General features: G+C 40.8%; 1 protein-coding gene and 1 long non-coding RNA gene across 3 annotated transcripts in view; one reads left to right on the top strand and one right to left on the bottom strand.

Annotated features, from left to right (window-relative positions):
- Positions 1-20870, bottom strand: part of LOC307184679 — a 554503-nt gene that overhangs the window by 521298 nt on the left and 12335 nt on the right. The window lies entirely within an intron of this gene.
- Positions 1-20870, top strand: part of FMO4 (flavin containing dimethylaniline monoxygenase 4) — a 34159-nt gene that overhangs the window by 4950 nt on the left and 8339 nt on the right. Inside the window, 5 exon segments of the mRNA XM_079918249.1 lie at positions 1322-1510; positions 2140-2302; positions 12561-12703; positions 13607-13803; positions 14868-15220. Of these exon segments, the coding sequence (XP_079774375.1) occupies positions 1322-1510; positions 2140-2302; positions 12561-12703; positions 13607-13803; positions 14868-15220 (1045 nt within the window).

The raw sequence follows: 20870 nt of genomic DNA, 5'->3' as shown, positions 1-20870 counted from the left end.
AGCATTTGCCAGTCTTTGATGGATGGTGAAGAAAACAGAATAAGCAAATACATGTAAATGATCACAACCCTAGGATTATAGCATACTGGGGAAAAATAATTTTTTTCTGGTGTACTATGGGCCTCTTCAAGCCACCAAATGTCAATGTGGAAGAAAGTATTAGGTCTGCTGTTTGACCCCATGGTTCGTTTGGTTTCCTTCTCCTATTGTAAAGTGATACAGATTAATTTTAGAAAACAGTACTGAGTTAAACAAAAGAAAAATACAAATTAAATATAATATCAATTCATGAGTCAGCAGCACTAACAAAATTTTGATGTAATTTTTTCCTGTCATACAAATACTTTTTTTTTCAAAAATGCAATTGTAGTATTCATTTTCATCCATTCAACAAGTACTCGTGTTGTCCCTCTACCAGGACCTATGGGAAACAAGATGGACAAGGACCCAGCCCTCCTTACTGTCTGGTGGGGAACAGAAACAGTAAACAGATCACTACAATGCAGTGTGATTGGTTCTGTGCTCAAAGTACAGTGTGCTGGGGCAGGGCACAATAGCTACCTTGTGAAGATCTGTTGGGTCATGGAAGGCTTCTTAGAGAACATGATGGTGAAGGAAGAGACTTGAAGAAGAAAACTTCGGCCACGAGAAGTTCAGCGGTGCCTTTAATATAGATCTTTTTGTTTTGTTGTTTTTTTTTTGAGTGACAGAGATCGAGACAAGACAACAAGTTGAGGAGTCCAGGAGAAAACACAGGCTGCCAGTATGTGATGATTCTTTCATGACGACTGAGATAAGACAGAGAGAGACAAGGCTGGAAGGGGATACAGGTTGAAAGGGAGTTTTGTTTTGTTTTGAAAATTTGAGTCTTCAGTATTTTAAGTGTGGATGGGAAGGAGCCAATAAAAAGAGAGCGGTTGAAAATATCCATAGACAATAAATAGAAAAATTAGTGAGGAGTTCCTTAAACAAAGGCAAGAGGAAGAGGTGCAGAGCATGAGTGGACGGAATAATCATGGCAAGGGAAGAAGAAGATAAGCAAGATAGACCGTGGGCCTGTGTTCATGGAATATTTTAAGGGCAGTGTCATTCTTGGAGAGCCCTATTAAATGTTGTTAGCGTCTTTGTAGATTGAGAAAGATATCGTATTTAACAATTCCAACCCCACCAATGATTTCTGATAACTATAGCATGGGGACCCAATGCTAACTTTTCCAGGAACTCTTTGGAATTACAAGTGGAACGCTAACTGCTGATGGTCTCTGTTCTCTTCCTCCTATCCCCCCACCACCCCATCAAGCTAACTGTGCTTTCACCACAGGAAACTTCTGAAGATGGGATGACCAGGGTCTACAAGTCATTAGTGACAAACGTCTGCAAAGAAATGTCATGTTACAGCGACTTCCCCTTCCAAGAAGATTATCCCAATTTCATGAAGCAAGAAAAATTTTGGGACTACCTCCAAGAGTTTGCTGAGCACTTTGACCTTCTGAAATACATTCGGTTTAGAGTAAGATACCTTGGGTTATGGAAGGTTAATGAGTAGGGGCTGGCCCATTCACCAATCTGATGGAAATGGGATACTTAAGTAAACTTCTTCTTGACTTTCTCTCTATATGAATAAGGCAGATAATAATCCTGCTGGTCATGTTTTACTCAAATAAGTCACTAAAATACTGAATTTGCTGGTTCTTCCTCTAAATCCAGACTCTCATTCAGAATAAAATTTAGAATGTTTTTGAGAGGAAAGGAAAAATGGATTTAGTTCATGAAACCCATTAGGAAGAAATGACTAGAAGTCTGAACCACAGATATTAGAATGGGTCAAAACTCATTTTCCTAAATTTTTTTCAACATTCGGTGTTTTAATTCATCTCCTTCTCACCAGGAATAAAAACTGAATGTTTCTTCCTTGCAGTGAAGGCATTCAGATGTTTTGGGTCCTAATCTATATGACCACTTTTGAGACTTGGCACAAGTTATTTAACTTCTCTAGGGAAAAGATAAGCCAATGTTAACAGACCTCTTATCTTGGGACTGACTTGGCCCACTTGAAATAACAGACATGGTTACCGTACGGTCATTGTATGAGGTCCCAAGATGACTGATGGAAAGCGAGTGTTTGTCTTTTGCTTTCAGACCACAGTGTGCAGCGTAACAAAGCGTCCTGACTTCTCCGAAACTGGTCAGTGGGATGTTGTCACAGAGACAGAGGGGGAGCTGGACAGAGCTATCTTTGATGCTGTCATGGTTTGCACTGGACACTTCCTGAATCCCCGTTTACCTTTGGAGTCATTTCCTGGTGAGTCATTTCTGCCTAAAACCATGCCTACTCTTCTGGGTTCTTCTAGAAGTTACTGATTTGTAATTGGAAATACTTCCTCGTGATTATAGACAACTTTATGTTTACCCTCAGAAATAATATGTACAAAATAACTTTGAAAGTTATAAAACACTATAGAGGTGTCAGATTTTATTATTTACTTATTAATATAAATGCTGACGTTATCATTTAAGTTTTATCATGCCTGTCTGATTCAAGCTCAGTGATCACAGAAGGCTCAAAACTATCAGATCGGTCATGAAAAAATATAGGCTTTGAATTTCGTCATTAAATTACAGGTCATTTGAATTAGGAGTGACCTGTAATTCAATAACTTAAAGGAAGTGAGAATACAAGGAAACTTGACAGAATTTTTTTTAAGAAATAGACCAGAAATTATACATACAAAGAAATATTGTCACCCTTCAAAATAGTCATCACCATAATAATCCATCCACCTCTTAAAGCAGGGCTATCCACACAAAGGAGTTTTAGAAATTCCCCTTTGGAAATGCTTTGGATCCAATGGCACATTCTTTTTAATATACTCACAATTGGCAAATCTCCATCTTTTGAAGTCAAGTGAGGGTTACTAAAATGTAGTGAAGCTACTCTTCTTCCGTTACTCATAAGTGGCCCTAAAGGCAATTGAGTATGAAGTTTTGAAACTTCTTTTAGGAATTAAAAGAACCTTTAAGAAACGAAGATGTGAAGAAGAAAGTTTGCAAACCTTAGACAATAAAAAATGAAATATAAATCTTAAAACATAATCTCAAATTAACAAAATATTCTGTTTTCAAAATGTGTTAGGGACCAAGGGAGAATTCAGTACATAATTTTACAAAGAAGCAATATTGTAAATGGTGGGTCAGCTTCAGGCTTGCCGCTAGTCTATGGGCTAAATACATAATCACATAGTACCAAAGGAATATATAACTGCCTCTATAACAATGTTTCTATGAGGAAATGTGTCACAAGTGTCAAATAAGAGATGCTTTGGGAATTAAGTGTCTTGTCAGGTTTGAGGTGGCTAATCCTTTACTCCTAACTACCTTCAGTCCCACTGCGACTATAACTAAAGAACACTGCTGCAGAAGAGCAATCAGGGGCTGAGAGGTGATGATCTTTGTGGCAGCATGAAGTGTCCAGACTGGCAGAAGTGGGCCCAAGGAAAGAGACTGGCTAAACATAGAGTAGCAACATAGTTTTGGATCATCTTGAGAGCAGACATTTCTACATACTTTAATGACCTCAGGGAGGTGGGGGAGGAATAATTGTAGCAGAAATATGGAGGTGCCCCTTTCTTTTGCCCTAAAACCCAGATATTGGAGAAGGAAGAAACCCACACACGTAGATTTTAGAGGCTCCCCCTGAGGGGGTCTTGGTTTATGACCAGACTTTAGAAGAATCCGTTATGGGGGACAGCAGTACAGATAATCCCAATTTCCTCTGTGTTTCCAGAGTGAGGTATCTTGGTGAGTGGATACGATGTAAACTTTCCAGAAGTTCTGGTCTGCTACAGTTCCCTGCAGGCAATGGCCCTGGATAAGTAGCATTTAGCATAATGGTTATGAACAAAGCTCTGGATCCAGACCCTGTGCTAGTTGCTTAATCTTGGATGAACATAACCTCTCTAAGCCTCAGCAAAGTGGAAATATAAGTTCCCATCTCAGAGTAGTGATGAGGATTAAATGAGATCATCATGTAAAATACTTAGTATAGTACAGAGCACACAGTAAGCACTCTATAAACAATAGCTACTACTGTTATGGATCGTGACCTTTAGTAAGCTATTATCCACCAGCTGAGAATTGCTTGGAAGAACCTGCTTCCTAAGAAGCAGATGCGTCCCCCAGACGAAGAAGTATTTCTCCCTCTTAGTTAAGTTATAACCCCAGTTATAAGCCTCAGCAGCCATTCCATCTCAGTGCTGGATCCCCCCAGAGCCCATACAGGAATCACGGGATGGGTGGCACAAAGTGCAGTTCTGCAGGTCACCCCTCTTGATTCTTCTCTCTCCCACACCAAGAAGTTGTGTAAACGTGACTCTCTAAACACACATCAGTTGTAATCATTAGTTACAGATTAGTGGTGGCAAATGCCTAATTATATTTGATCAATTATTAACAAATGTTCTTAAACTCTGTGAGCGTTGTGCATGGACTTCAAGCTTCTGGTCTTCCTTCTCCTAAGGTAGTTGCTAAGCATTTTTCAACACATAACAGTAGGGGAATAAGTATAAGATGAAGAAACCACAATAGCAAACTATTCCAGAGATATTTGCTGACAAGGCAAACTAGGCCCTGTGCCTCCTAGCAGACCGTTTTTTTTTTCTGAATTAGTAGTTTTGATTTACCAAATAGATTCCTTTGGGGCAGGGGAGGGGGCAAGGCATTATTGACGTATCATTGATTCAGAACTACCTATGCATTCCATACTTTTTCTTGGGTCCCCTGCTCAAATATGCAATTATGGAGAACCTATTATTTGAAAAGCATTGTGTTAGCTACATACAAAATCTATGAACCAAGGTTGAGCCCTCAGGAAGCTTCTCTCCAGCCAAACCTCAGTGAATAGGTTGAAGCCCCACTCTCTAATGCATTCGAGGCACGTGTTCTTCCCCCTTCTTGAAACCCTCTTAGGGCTTCGCTTTTCAAATTCCTAATCATCTTTCTAATGTCATTCTTTGGGAAAAAAAAAAAATCACCTCCTCCAGGATGACTTCCTTGACTCAGTCTAGGCTGATGCCCCACTGAAGGCATCGTAACACCTCCTGTTCTGGGGGGCAGCATAGTATCATGCTTGACAGCTGAGCCCAGAGTCAGATGACCTGACTTCCCGTCTGGCTCTGCTACTTACTGTATGGGCTTGGGCAAGTTGCTTAATCTCTCTGTGCCTCCACTCTCAGCATTAGTAAAATTGCATCATAATATTGTTCACCCTATGGGGTTGTTGTGAGGTTTAAATTAATTAATATGTATAAAATCCTTAGAAGAATGTCTAGGACTTGCTAGTAAGGTCTGAATAAGCGTTAGTTAGCTCTTGTCTGATTACCTATTTCTCACTCGAGGATGAACTCTTTAAGGGTAGAGACTGCCTTTTATTCTCACATCTCCTAAACCTAAAACCTGAAACAGTGCCTTGGGCTATACAATGTTGAAAGTACAGGTCATGTAATATAGAGTTATTAACCAACTGTACTTTTTCTTGTAATGTCCCTGCAGGTCTCATCTGTGGGGCTTGTCCTTCTCCTGCCCTTGGTTGCAATTTCAGGCCATTCCCACCGCTTTTCTGCTCACTCTCAAATAATGAAAAGTCCCCCTCTGTCATCTTTTTTTTTTTTTTTTTTTGGCCATGCCATGCAGCATGTAGGATCTTAGTTCCCTGACCAGGGATGGAACCCGCGCCCCCTGCAGTGGAAGCAGAGAGTCCTAACCACTGTCCGGACTGCCAGGGAAGTCCCCCAACTTCTCATTTTTATAGCTGAAATGTTCTGTCTCGTGTAATAGTAAAAACTGGCAATTACCTGTAATGATGAAGCTTCTCCCCTCCCCCAGCCGGCTCCTGCTTTGTGCTGACAGCAGCAGTGAGAAGAGATGGTGCGCTTGGCTGCTCTCTTCCTCTGCCAGTTCCTCCTCCAAACCTTTCACTCACCAGCTGCAGTCTCTGGCCCTTCCAGAATTGGAGTCAGGGCAAGGACAAGAAGAAGTAAGGGGGCAGGAAAAGTCTTTCTTCACTGGCACCAACCAGGTGCTAGTTCTCTCAGGCCTTGGGGGTGTTTAAGATCCATGCTTTGGGGGGTGCTTTCCTAGGCTCTCCTCCAGAGAGACGCCCCATGACTAGGGATCGTTCCGTGCAGCCCCTGTTGCTACAGACCAAGCACTCTCAGACTGGCCACTTTACAAGTCCCTAAACCCTAGCTCCTCCCCAGGTCATTTCCATAGACTATCTATTAAGGTCTCGTTGCCAGTCCAGATGGCTACCTTGTGCAAAGTGCCTTTAAATTGGCATCAGACAGGCTCTCTCCTACATGGCTTTCATCTGGTCCACATGAGACATGTATTCCACACTGTCAGCAGCAGTAGATGAAAAACTTGCTACTGGTGCAGCCACGCCTTGCAGGCAGTTCCAGTCACAGCCTTTCAAGCGTGGGTCACACACCAGTCTCTGTGCTCCATAGACTCCAAGGGTCGAGGTCTCGCAGGGGTCTCCCAGAAGCCCCTTGAATATTGCTTCGTGTCAAGGAGACAAAAAATGCAACAGCACTTTAAAATCCTTTCCTGAAAGTCTCCAATTTCCAACCTCTGGCCACTTTGACTTCAATCCCTGAAAGTGAGAGGCAAAGGATCACAAAACCGGTCTGCATACACCTTCTTTGCAAATTCTGCCTAGTGGGTTTAGCACCTCCCTAGGAATGTGGCAACTATTTGTTGCCATATTTAGTGCATTTAGTTTTCAGCTTTGGGGGCCTCAGCAGGCAAAGACTCCTATTAAAACACTGTGTTATATATAGTAGCTCTTCAATAAATGTTATTGAGTAAATGAATGAATCAGTGACTGGTAGGAGAATGATAGGTTCCAGGAGACAGTTTCATCTTTTTACATTAAAATTGCAAAAGTACTTGAAGCATTGGGGTGAGAGGCTGAGGAACCCTCTAAAGTGAAGCGCCTCCCTTTCCGATTCATTGTCAGTGCTTCATCTCACAGGTCACAGGGTCTGAAGGTGGCTGGCCCCATCGCTGTTTATTTCCTCTGCCACCTCTCATTGCTGAAGCTGTTACCACCGACCCTTTCGAGCTGGTCCCCAACGAGGGTCCTCCTGCCCGGTGCTGTTCGAGCCAAGAGGCCAAATTTGGTTCAGAAGCAGAGGAAAGCTTTATTCTTTGATCAGAGAGTGGACAGGTGCGAGACCTGGCTCTAGAGCAGGCGACCCCCAGGACGTGGTGGGGCTGCTTTGCAGGGTTCTGTCAGCAGGGAGGGGGCAGAGACAGGCACAGGCTCACACTCCAGATCGAAGTTTGGACCCAGAGACTCTGCACACAGCCCATCACCGCCACCACCTTCAACTGAGGGTCACGTACTGCGCTTCTGCACACTCCCCTGAGCTGAGGCATCAGCGCAGCCGTTTCACACTAGGAACTCAGGTCTGAAGGGCCAGAAGCGAGGCCTCTGCACGCAGAACCCTGTGAGCAAGTGACACTAGACTAAGCACAAAGGAAAAGACAAAAAGGTTAAACTTTATCTTATTACCCAGACTAGGCTCTGCTGGTGACAAATCCCTCCTCTCTTTTGTCCTTCTCCTCATTCTTGAGGGGCGCTAGGGGGCGCAGGTCCATCTTTTGTACCCCCCTGGAAGAGGACCAGACTTCTTCCCAGATGCCTTCTAGATGCGTTTGATGGTCACCAGGCCTCAACACTAACTGTTCGTATTGCTGAGCGACCATCATTTATCTAACCCTTTGGAGACAAAGGACACCAGATAATTTAAGATACATGGTCCAAATATTAGCAAGAGCAAGTTTTTCCTAAAAATGCAGGTATCTAGGTCTTTTGCCTGTAGGCAAACGTGCCCTGATATGGAGGCTCACTGCAGTGGCCTAAGTATCCCTGGTCACACTTTGTTGTTTTTTTGGAAGAAAAGCTTCAGGTCAGAGAGAGGTTCACATGAGTCAGGGGGGGTCCATGGCCCCAGGTTGTCTCTCCAGAGGTAGCGTTTAGGGTCCTCTTCACTCAAGGGTGATGTGCCCACAGAGCGATCCCTGCAACGTCAGGGCAGAGTAGGTGGTTAGGGTCACCGAGTGGGGTCCGTTCCTCTTAGGACTGAGCTGGTCTTGCAGGCTGCTGGTTTTCCAGGTTTTTAGGTGTCCCCAGTCTCCTGGCCAGAATGGGTGGAGGGCCAGGTTGGTGGATGCAGGCAACACCTGGTTACCATATTCCATGAAAGCTTTCATAGTTTCTCCTCCCTGGAGGGCACACTTGAGTTGTTCCATTTCAAGTTAAGGCGTCCCTTCTCTCGGGCTCGGGTAGTGGCTGTACCATAGATGAGTTCAAATGCACTTAACTTTCACTTATCCCTTGGGGCTAATCACATGCGGAGCAGGGCAACTGGAAGCAACTTCATCCAGTCTTCTTGAGTTTCTGGACATAGCTTGGCTAAGGCCCATTTCAAAGTCTGATTGGAGCTTTCTACTCTCCCCAACAACTGAGGTCTCTAGGCTGAGTGCAAAGTCCACCCACAGTGCCCGTTATCCCCTTCATCACTTGAGACACAAATGCTGGACCATTATTACTTTGTAGGGACCCTGGAAGCCCAAACCTGGGAATTATTTCTTTTAGTAACGTTTCTATACACCCAGAAAAAGAGTCTACTAGCACCAAGAGATACCTGAAATTGCCAGGTACTCTCGCCATGCCAGTAAAATGTCTGCTAATCTTCCCCAGGATATGTCCCTCTGGTCTGAATGGGCCTCACCTGGGGGCCTCTAGGGGGTCTGGTGTTGGAGTTGTTCATTGTGCAGATGGGGCATGTCTCAACTATCCGACTGATTATACTTTTCATGCCAGGAGTTACCATGACCTCAACTAGCCAATTATATACCTGTAGTGAGTTCCTTGATGAGCCTCCCTGATGGCTTGACAAGCTGCAGTTTGGGTGAAGAAGTATTGCCCGTGTTCACTAACTAGCCACCCATGGCCTCCTAGATCTCTGTCGAAGCCCCATTTTCAGGCTCTGTTTAATTCTTCCTCTGTGCAGATTGAGGAACAATTGGATGGATCTGGCCTTTGAGGTATGAGGGGTAGTTGCCAAGTTACTGGTTCTAGGGCTGCCCTTTCAGCAGTTGCATTGGCCTTGTCATTTCCCTTTATTACCTCTGCATCCTTCTCTTGGTGACCCCTACAATGAATCACTCACCTTTTTTGGAAGCTGTACTGCTTCTAAGAGCTTCAGTATTTTTAAGCCATGTTTCACCTGTTTATTCTCCACAGCAGGCATACTTCTTTCCTTCCAGGTAGCCCTGTGTGTGAAGGATGGCATATCCTGGGAATCTGTGTAAATATCTGTGTAAAATCTTCCCTGTCTAAGACTCAGGTGAAGACTATCAACTAGGCCTTTTGGACAGAAGTCCCTGGGGGTAGGCTTCTTGCTTCTATGACTTAGGTCTGGGAGGTCACTGCCTATCCTGCCAGCCTTTTTCCTTCTCTCATAAAACTGCTCCCATCTGTGAATCATTCCTCTTCAGTGTTTGGGAGAGGTCACTTCCTAGGTCAAGGCGACTGGAATAGATCGTGTCTATGGCTTCTATATAATCATGCTCCAAGGGCCCTATTTCTGTGGGTAGCAGGGTAGCAGGATTTAGCCTGTGACAGTTTTTTTATGGTAACAACTGGGTTGTCTAAAGGCATAGCCTGAACTTGAATCGACTTTCTGGGGGTTAGCCATTCTGTTCCCTTACAACTTAACTGAAGCCTGAACCCGGTGTGGAGTCCGTATAGTGATTGGCTGACCAAATGTTAACTTTTCAGCCTCCTTTAGCAGGGTTGTAGTAACTGCTATTGCTGTTAGACAAGAAGGCCATCCCTTAGTAGTTTGATCTAATTGTTTGGAGAAATAAGCAACCACCTGAGTAAGGGGTCCCATTTTTTGAGCTAATACCCCAAGGGCGATTCCCTTTCTTTTATGAATATAAAGGTCAAAGGGTTTAGCTAAATTTTGGAGGGCCAGGAGAGGAGTCTGAAGTAACTGCTTTTTCAGTTCTTCAAAGGCCCCTTCACATTCTGAATTCCATTCAAAAGGATCATTATCTTTTCTTTTCAACTTTTCATACAGAGTCCCAGCTATTAAACCATAGTTAGGGATCCAGATGTGGCAAAACCTGGCCATCCCCAGGAAACCCCTAAGCGGTCTTTTAGTTTCAGGAGGGGTGAGGCAGCAAATGACTTCTTTCCTTTCCTGGGGTATGCTTCTCTTGCCTTCTGTGAGAACGAAGCCTAGGTAGGTCACCCTAGTTTGTGGTGTTTGAACCTTTTTCTTGGATACCGTATATCCTTTATCTGCTAGGTTGTTCAGGGTGGTTATAGTATTTTTGTCAGAGGCCTCCTTAGTAAGGCTGGCAATCAGAATTTCGTCTACATACTTGAGGAGGGTTCCCTCCTCCAGATGTAGATCTTTTAGGTCTTTAGCTAAAGTTTCCCCAAAGATGGTGGGAGAATTTTTGAACCCTTGAGGCAGGACTGTCCAGCAGTATTGTTGTTTTTGTTGCATGTTTGGGTCCTGCCACGCAAAAGCAAAACTTTCTTGTGGCTCTGTGGTTAATGGAATACAGAGGAAGACATCTTTTAAATCTGATACAGAGTCCCAGGTCCTGGTGGACAGTAGAGCGGCCAGCAGGGTGTAGGATTAGACACTACTGGGTGTATATCTTCAGTGGCTTCATTGACTGCCCTGAGGTCCTGTACCATCTGGTATTTCCCATTGGGTTTCTTTACAGGGGGAATGGAGGTATTACAGGCTGACTGACACGGTCTAATAAGGCCCTGGTCAGTTAGGCCCTGTGACACAGGCAGTTTCCAACAAGACCTCCCAGCAGAGTGGGTACTGTTTTCTATTGGGCCATGTATGTACAGATTTTAGATGGACTATCATGGGACTGGCTCCTACAGCTCATCCCATCCATCCCTGGGCCCAGACCTTGGCATTTATTCCAGGGAGATCAACTTGCTCTGTCTGGGGAGGTTTGTCCTCAGCCATTAACATTATCATCTTGTGCCCTTTGTCTAAGGGGACACCAGTCTCCAATTTGTCTCCCATTAGGTGTATAGTAGCTCCCAAGATATCTCTTCCTAGCAGAGGTACGGGGCACTCGGGAACATGCAGGAAGGAATGGGTGAGCCTATGTTTGTCCAGTTTACATTCTGATGGTTCTATGAATGCTCGTTCTTGGACCTTCCCTGAGACCCCCATAATTTTACAACTCTTGTGACTGAGTTTACCTGATCTGGTGTTCAGAACTGAGTAAGTGGCATGAGTGTCAACTAAGAATTCAACAGGCTTTCCCCCCATGTCCAATATTAGGCTGGGGCTCCTAGGGGTCAATTGGTGTGCCAGCTTAGCAGCCCCCTGGCCCCATCATTCTTCATCTATCTGGCACTCCCTCCCAAAGACTCAGGGTGGGTGGTAGTATAGATTCAGAGGCATTTCCTGAATGCACTTCTGCACATGGTCTGCTGAGCTGAAGTGTCAGGCACAGCCATTTCACACTAGGAACTCTGGTCTGAAATGCTGGGTACAAGGCCTCTTCACATGGTATCCTATGAGCAGGTGAAACTAGACTAAGTACAAAGGAAAAGAAAAAGGTTAGACTTTATTACCCAGTTTCTACTTTTATTTCCAGGGAATTGTTAATGGACTTTGCCAGTGACACAGCCACCACTGTAAATAGCTCTGCTTCCACTGTTACTACCATTCCTAGTTTATATGAATCCATGGTTTATGTCTGTTATATATGCCAAGGAGATAATTACCAAAAAAAAAATCAAGAGGAGAAATATTTGGTAGCCCTTTTCATATATAGTATATCAATATCGTAATAGTGATACTTCCATTGACAGAGTGTTAGGAGCTTGAAAGATCAGTCAGAAATACAAATATAAATAACAAAAGAATAAAGTATAAATAAGCATACAGTATAATAAGACATTAAGCGTATAATAAGACACAAAGTAAAATAAGCATGAAGTAACAAGCCTAAACCACAAGAATAATTACTTTATTTACATGAGAACATGCCACACAATTTCTTTTTGTAAAAAGGAAAATTTCTTAATTCAATTTGTAAGCATGTTATATACATAAATCACATTTTTGATAGAATATATCTATTGGGTAAAATAACATGCATCAACAGTCTACTTCTTGTCTAGGATGTTCAGGTCATGCATGAGATGTTTCTTATTATTGTCTGCAGTAAGCTTGATTTCCCTAAGTAATTGCTTTAAAACGGAACACGCATGAAATATAAGTTCTCCTATGTTTTTAACAAGGCATGTTATACTAAATCAGTATCTGAGCTTACAGCATCCAGTGGGATAGGGGATGATATACTGGTTCTACTGCCTGCAATTGGGAGCAAGAACAAAGGGCTGCCATATTTCTGGGACTTGCCTTTTCCCACAGACCCTATGCCTGCCAACGAAGGAGTTACAACTCTAGATATTTCTGATCCCTCTGTCCCTTCAGGAATCCATAAGTTTAAAGGCCAGATCCTGCACAGTCAAGAGTACAAGATCCCAACAGGCTTTCAGGACAAACGCGTCTTAGTGATCGGTCTTGGGAACACTGGAGGGGACATTGCAGTGGAGCTCAGTCGAACCGCAGCTCAGGTACACCATCTCTGAATCTGCACTCCCACCCCCAGCATCATTTCTGGTATCTGGAGAGTGGTATTCAAGATTATAAAACACACCGGCCAATCGCTAAATTATGTGGACACAGGGTAAGTGAAAAAAAAATCTTGAAAATCCCTAAAGCCTCTCATAACACACGCTTTACAGAACTGAAAAGATGTCCAAGAGATGTCCAAGAAGGGTCTAAGAAAATTGTGTGAATGCCAGACCACTAAGTATTTTTCAGAGGTACCCCTGGAACAAGATCAAATGAGCAAATTGTTCTACCCATGCCAACTGTCTTTCTTTCACACTCTCTCTCTGTAATTCTGGAAAGAAAATCCATGTAAAAAGAGAAAGGGGAGGTTGTTTTCTGAACATCTCCAAGTTTTCAATTAGGAGTCAGATTTGTACTTCGTTTTGAGGTAAAAGCACCCGTTACTTTGCCCAAGAAGTACGCATAATGATTTTAGAAATTCCAAGCATAGATCCACAAATTAGAAATCTATTCCACTTTATCATAAATTATAGGACAATGATTAGATTTAGAAATAATAGATTTTTATTTAATTTAGTTAAAATTGCTTGCTCAAAACCTCACTTTAAATCCTATATTATTTACATGTAAAACATTGCCAGCTCAATAGCACATGTCTGCTACTACTATAATTCTTTACTTTAAACATGATGAAAATACTTAACCGATACATAGGTCAGGTCAAAGTGATTTATGAAAATAACGACAGCGGGGGAACACCTAGTCATTTGGAGATCTAGGTACAACTTCACCAGTCCTCTGTTGTTATAAGACCAGAATGTTATAAATCGTTTGAAACATATTGAAGAAGAATACTACAAAACTGATGCACATGTATTTATCCTTCTTGCCTTACTTTTTAGGTTCTTCTCAGTACTAGAACGGGTACCTGGGTCGTCAGCCGCTCTTCAAATGGGGGCTACCCATTTAATATGATGGATACAAGACGCCACAATTTTACTGCACAAGTTCTGCCTTCATGTGTACTAAAGTGGAGTCGAGAGAGGGGCTTGAATAAAAGATTTGATCATACGAATTATGGACTAAATATTACTAAGGGGTACTTATATTTTTATTTAATGGTAAAGTTATTTAATCAATATTTCTCATTCTATTTTATTCAGAACTCAAAATGTTCAATAATTGTGACATTGCCTTTGTTTATCCAAGCTTATTCTTTTAAGACAATGTCTATCAGTACCACAGAAGTTCTTGAAACAGGAGTACTCTCTGTCTGGTAGCAAAATAGTAATTGATGAGGCTAGAAGAAAATGAAGGATGGAAACTTTATTTCCAGTTTGAAAATTACGAAATTTAAATTGGCCTTGAGGGTTCACAGGATGGCTGCCAGCCACAAATAGAATATTTGCAGCAACAGTGAGTGCAGATGGCCAGCTCTCACTAACCTTTAATAAATGTCTACTCTGCCTGAATGATTAGAGGTATGAATTTCCAATAGAAATTCCTAGAGTTATATATTTTAATACACATCTATATAGAGCTACACATTGGCAAGGAAAAGGAAAACTGAAATGCATGTAAAGTCATTAAATGTGATTTTTATTATATGCATGACCCAAATATTTTTTCTTGGGTAAGATGGCTTTCAACTTACGAAGAAAATTAATAACAACGAATGATTCAATATGTAAATTTTATAGACATTATGTCTGCTGCAATTAGGTAGAATGATGTTCATAATGAAAATATTTATTATGAAAATCTATCAGTAGATTCAATTTTTTTAATCCAAAAATTTTTTTGTAATTTCCTCTTTGCCAAATGCCAATCCTTTGAGGCCTGGGTGATGTGGACCCAAAACTGACTATCAAATGGATTGTTGTGTACTTGATCCTGACATTGCTCCAGAAATTAGACCCAAGAGACAGAGAATTTTAAACCCCACAGGAAAGAGTAGGTTTAGTCATTTTCTACATGCCTTCTACTGGGAGCAGGAAAACAAAAGATGTTATAGAAACAGTAAGTCAGATAGACAGCTCTGAATTAGACATTGGTCAATTTACTCCCTTGACGTGGCAGATATTTTGAATTGACTAAATAAATCATTTGCTGAGTGTCTTATAAATATAACCACAGTGAATAATTTTCTCCTCTGTGTCAAAGGAAAAAACCAAAAACAATTGTGAATGATGAGCTGCCAACCTGTATCCTCTGTGGGACAGTCACTATGAAAACCAGCGTGAAGGAGTTTACAGAAACCTCTGCTCTCTTTGAAGACGGGACAGTGGAAGAAAACATCGATGTTGTGATCTTCACTACAGGATACACCTTTTCTTTTCCCTTTCTGGAAGAACCTCTCAAAAGCCTTTGTACAAAGAAGACATTCCTGTATAAGCTGGTCTTTCCCTCAAACCTAGAGAGGACAACACTGGCTATGATTGGCTTCATCAGCCTTACAGGATCCATCTTAGCAGGCACGGAGCTCCAAGCACGATGGGCCACAAGAGTATTCAAAGGTACCTGGACTCTATTTAAAGCCCTATGTGAACAAATGAGTCTTGAAACCAGTCCCCTGAGATTTAGCTAAAATCAAACAAATGTGAGTTAAAGTAACATAAAACATCCAAAAAAATTTTAGTGAAGAATTAATTTTATATATGTGTAATATTATGGTGGGTGTGCTTATGTCATTAATGTGACTGAGTGGAAAAAGAGGCTTTGACTCTGTGGATAGAATAAATTTGGACAACAAAATAAAATCACATTTCTCAGAGTAACTGAAAATATTAGAAGCTTCAGGATCCTGTTTTATACTACTCTAGTCAAATCAAGTCTAGTTTAGTCCATTTACTCCTAAGTCTTTCCATTTATGACTATCGGTAGAGTTTTATATCGCTTCCTAAGAAAGACACTGAAATAATATACGCTGTGAATAAAGTTGAGGTCTAAGGAGATAGTGACTTTTAAGCAATGCCCATAAAAACACTGTAGACACTGGACACAGATTGCTATCAGTTATCACTGTAAGAGCAGAGGTGATAGAGTCAGGGCTACTGGGGTCCAATCCCAACTCATTAGCTTTGCAAGGACCTCTTTAAATCTCAGTCCCTTTTTCTGTAAAATGAGAATAAAACCTGTTTCACAAAGGTTTTGTAAAATGAATAACGTCTACAAAGCAATTAGCACAGTTCTTGGCACAGAGTAAATGCTCATTAACTTATAGCTGTTGTTCTTACTATTGCTATTATTATCATACCTCTGTAAAGTAGGGCAAGTTTTAGATTCATAAGCATTTTAAAGAATTCCATTTGTAACTGTATTATTGCATTTGTAAAAATATAAACAGCAATCACAGTTGAGCCAACCAGCTGTCCTTTAGCAGAATTATACCCTTAATGAATAGAAACAATCACCAATAATTAATAAATAGCATATAACACAATATTAGGTAATATTGATTTCTCTCACACTGTAAAAATGTATTAGATATCAACCATACTTTAAAATGTTCTCCTAAATTGACAAACATGATATTTTAACTGGGAGGGTGAGGAGTGGAGGGGAGGAGAAGGTGATTAGGAAATCTCATTTATTTGTATTACAGAAAAAATTCCATGGCATTTGTGATTAAATTATTACACATGTTTACTTAAGGCTAATTAAAGTGCTTTCACAGCATTTTCCAATTATATTAAAACAATAGCAAAGATCAATAAAACTAAAAGCTGGTTCTTTGAGAAGATAAACAAAATTGATAACCTATTAGCCAGGCTCATCAAGAAAAAGAGGGAGAGGACTCAAATCAATAAAATTAGAAGTGAAAAAGGAAAAGTTACAACGGACACCGCAGAAATACAAAGCATCATAAGAGATTACTACAAGCAACACTATACCAATAAAATGGACAACCTGGAAGAAATGGACAAATTCTTAGAAAGGTATAACCTTCCAAGACTGAACCAGGAAGAAATAGAAAATATGAACAGACCAATCCCAAGTAATGAAATTGAAACTGTGATTAAAAATCTTCCAACAAACAAAAGTCCAGGACCCGATGGCTACACAGGTGAATTCTATCAAACATTTAGAGAAGAGTTAACACCCATCCTTCTCAAACTCTTCCCAAAAATTGCAGAGGAAGGAGCACTCCCAAACTCACTCTGCGAGGCCACCATCACCCTGATACCAAAACCAGACAAAGATACTACAAAAAAAGAAAATTACAGACCAATATCAATGATGAATATAGATGCAAAAATCCTCAACAAAATACTAGCAAACAGAATCCAACAACACATTACAAGGATCATACACCATGATCAAGTGGGATTAATCCCAGGGATGCAAGGATTCTTCAATATACGCCAATCAATCAATGTGATACACCATATTAACAAATTGAAGAATAAAAACAACATGATCATCTCAATAGATGCAGAAAAAGCTTTTGACAAAATTCAACACCCATTTATGATAAAAAACTCTCCAGAAAGTGGGCATAGAGGGAACCTACCTCAACATAATAAAGGCCATGTATGACAAACCCACAGCAAACATCATTCTCAATGGTGAAAAGCTGAAAACATTTCCTCTAAGATCAGGAACAAGACAAGGATGTCCACTCTCACCACTGTTATTCAACATAGTTTTGGAAGTCCTAGCCATGGCAATCAGAGAAGAAAAAGAAATAAAAGGAATACAAATTGGAAAAGAAGAAGTAAAACTGTCACTGTTTGCAGATGACATGATACTATACATAGAGAATCCTAAAGATGCCACCAGAAAACTACTAGAGCTAATCAATGAATTTGGTAAAGTTGCAGGATACAAAATTAATGCACAGAAATGTCTTGCATTCCTATACACTAACAACGAAATACCAGAAATAGAAATTAAGGAAAAATCCCATTCACCATTGCAACAAAAAGAATGAACTACCTACGAATAAACCTACCTAAGGACGTAAAAGCCCTGTACTCAGAAAACTATAAGACACTGATTAAAGAAATCAAAGATGACACAAACAGATGGAGAGATATACCACATTCTTGGATTGGAAGAATCAATATTTTGAAAATGGCTATACTACTCAATGCAATGTACAGATTCAATGCAATCCCTATTAAATTACCAGGGGCATCTTTTAGAGAACTAGAACAAAAAATCTTAAAATTTGTACGGTGACACAAAGGACCCCGAATAGCCAAAGCAGTCTTGAGGGAAAAAAACGGAGCTGGAGGAATCAGACTCCCTGACTTCAGACTATACTACAAAGCTACAGTAATCAAGACAATATGGTACTGGCACAAAAACAGAAATGTAGATCAATGGAACAGGATAGAAAGCCCAGAGATAAAGCCATGCACCTGTGGTCAACTAATCTATGACAAAGGAGGCAAGGATATACAATGGAGAAAAGACAGTCTCTTCAATAAGTGCTGCTGGGAAAACTGGACAGCTACATGGAAAAGAATGAAATTAGAACACTCCCTAACACCATACACAAAAGCAAACTCAAAATGGATTAGAGACCTAAATGTAAGACCAGACACTATACAAATCTTAGAGGAAAACAGGAAGAACACTCTGTGACATAAATCACAGCAAGATCTTTTCTGACCCACCTCCTAGAGTAATGGAAATAAAAACAAAAATAAACAAATGGGACCTAATGAAACTTAAAACTTTTCGCACAACAAAGGAAACTACAAACAAGATGAAAAGACAACCCTCAGAATGGGAGAAAATATTTGCAAACAAATCAACAAAGGATTAATCTCCAAGATATATAAACAGCTCATGCACCTCAATATTAAAAAAACAAACAACCCAATCAAAAAACGGGCAGAAGACCTAAATAGACATGTCTCCAAAGAAGACATACAGATGGCCAAGAGGTACATGAAAAGCTGCTCAACATCACTAATTATTAGAGAAATGCAAATCAAAATTACAATGAGGTATATCACCTCACACCAGTCAGAATGGGCATCATCAGAAAATCTACGAACAACAAATGCTAGAGAGGGTGTGGAGAAAAGGAACCCTCTTGCACTGTTGGTGGGAATGTAAATTGATACAGCCTCCATGGAGAACAGTATGGAGGTTCCTTAAAAAACTAAAAATAGAATTACCATATGACCCAGTAATCCCACTACTGGGCATATACCCAGAGAAAACCATATTTCAAAAAGACACATGCACCCCAATGTTCATTGCAGCACTATTTACAATAGCCAGGTCATGGAAGCAACCTAAATACCTGGCGACAGAAGAATAGATAAAGAAGATGTGGTACATATATACAATGGAATATTAGTCATAAAACGGAACGAAATTGGATCATTTGTAGAGACGTGGATGAATCTAGAGACTGTCATACAGAGTGAAGTAAGTCAGAAAGGGAAAAACAAATATTGTATATTAACGCATATATGTGAAACCTAGAAAAATGGTACAGATGAACCAGTTTGCAAGGCAGAAATTGAGACACAGATGTAGAGAACAAACTTATGGACACCAAGGGGAGAAAGTGGGGGCAGGGGGTAGGATGAATTGGGAGACTGAGATTGACATATATACATTAATATGTATGAAATAGGTAACTAATTTTTTAAAAAAGCCACAATGAAATATCGCCTCATACCTATAAGAATGGCTATTATCAAAAAAACAAAAGATAACCTGTGTTGACAAGAATGTGGAAAAACTGGAACCCTTCTACACTATTTGTGGGAATGCAATAGTGCAGCCACTATGGAATATAGTATGGAGGTGGCTAAGAAATTAAAATTAGAAGTACCATATGACCCAGCCGTCTCACTCCTGGGTATATATCCAAAAGAATTGAAGTCAGCATCACAAGGAGATATCTGCACTGCCATATTCATGGAAGCATTGTTCCCAATAGTCAAGATATGGAAACAACTTAACTGTCCATCAGTGAATAAATGGGTAAAGAATATACAGACAATGAAATATTACTCAACCTTAAAAAAAAAATCCTGCCATCTGTGACAACATAGATGAATCTGGAGAACATTATGCTAAATGAAATAAGTCACAGAAGGACAAATGCTGCATGATCCCACTTATATGAGGAATCTGAAATAGTCAAGCTCATAGAAGCAGAGAGTAGAAAGGTGGTTAGCAGGGACTGCGGGAAGGGGAATGGGGAGTTGTTGTTTGATGAGTATAAAGTTTCAGTTATGCTAGATGAATATGCTCTACAGATCTGCTGTACAGCACAGTGACTATACTTAACAATACTGTATTACACACCAGAAATTTTGTTAAGAGGGCAGATCTCATGTTATGTTCAATAAAAAAAAAAGACAATCCCAAAACAAAAACAACACAGAAGACTCTTAAGTACCTGGATTTTTTAGGTATTTTATAATGAGCTCAAAAATGCTTATCAGAATGACAGAGCTCAGCCCTTCCCCCTCCCCCGTTCAGAAAAAAAAAAAAAAGGAATGACAGAGCTGAGAAAACAAAACTTGATTAGATCACACCATAGCAGTGATTGCAAGCCTCTCCAGAAAGCCTCCAAGAGGCAGTCTGGGAACCACCAAGTGAAGTCTTTCCAGCTTTATACAGGATAAAATGATCCTAGTGGCAAGTATACTACAGAGCTAAGTCAGACCTTTCTCATGTAGGTTAGTAACCCCACACCCTGGGGTCAGCAACTTGGCAACTGACAACGGCAGGACTGGCCAGAAAAGAGAGACTGTCCGTGTCTAGGTGGATTATTGAGAACAAGCACATCCTCACAACAGCTCAAGCAGACAGAGCCTTTGTGAGATTGAGAGACTGCCTGGCCCCTTCCATGCCTGAGCCTCCCCATGTAACAAAATGAAGACATACCAAAGCAGGGTTATAAGAATGGGGTCATTTTAAGTGTTTACAGTTAACCAGCTAATAGTTTTAATGCACACACACAAATATAATGTGGAGGTATATATACAATATAATGTAAATAATATTATATGTCAATATATGTAAAGTGCAAGCAGATGAAGAGGGGCAGGTCCTGATGACCAGTGCAGGGCAGGCTCAGCCACGGGGCGTCTGTCCTTACAATTCCAGCAGTACAGTACCCTGCTTAAGTGAATTCAGAGGGGGAATTTACCTCCAAAAAATTACCCTCTGCACTCTAATTCCATT

The sequence above is a fragment of the Stenella coeruleoalba genome, assembly GCF_951394435.1.
Source record: "Stenella coeruleoalba genome assembly, chromosome: 1".
Classification (NCBI taxonomy): domain Eukaryota; kingdom Metazoa; phylum Chordata; class Mammalia; order Artiodactyla; family Delphinidae; genus Stenella; species Stenella coeruleoalba.
The sequence above is the reverse complement of the archived record's forward strand: the minus strand, read 5'-3'. Positions and strand labels throughout refer to the sequence as shown.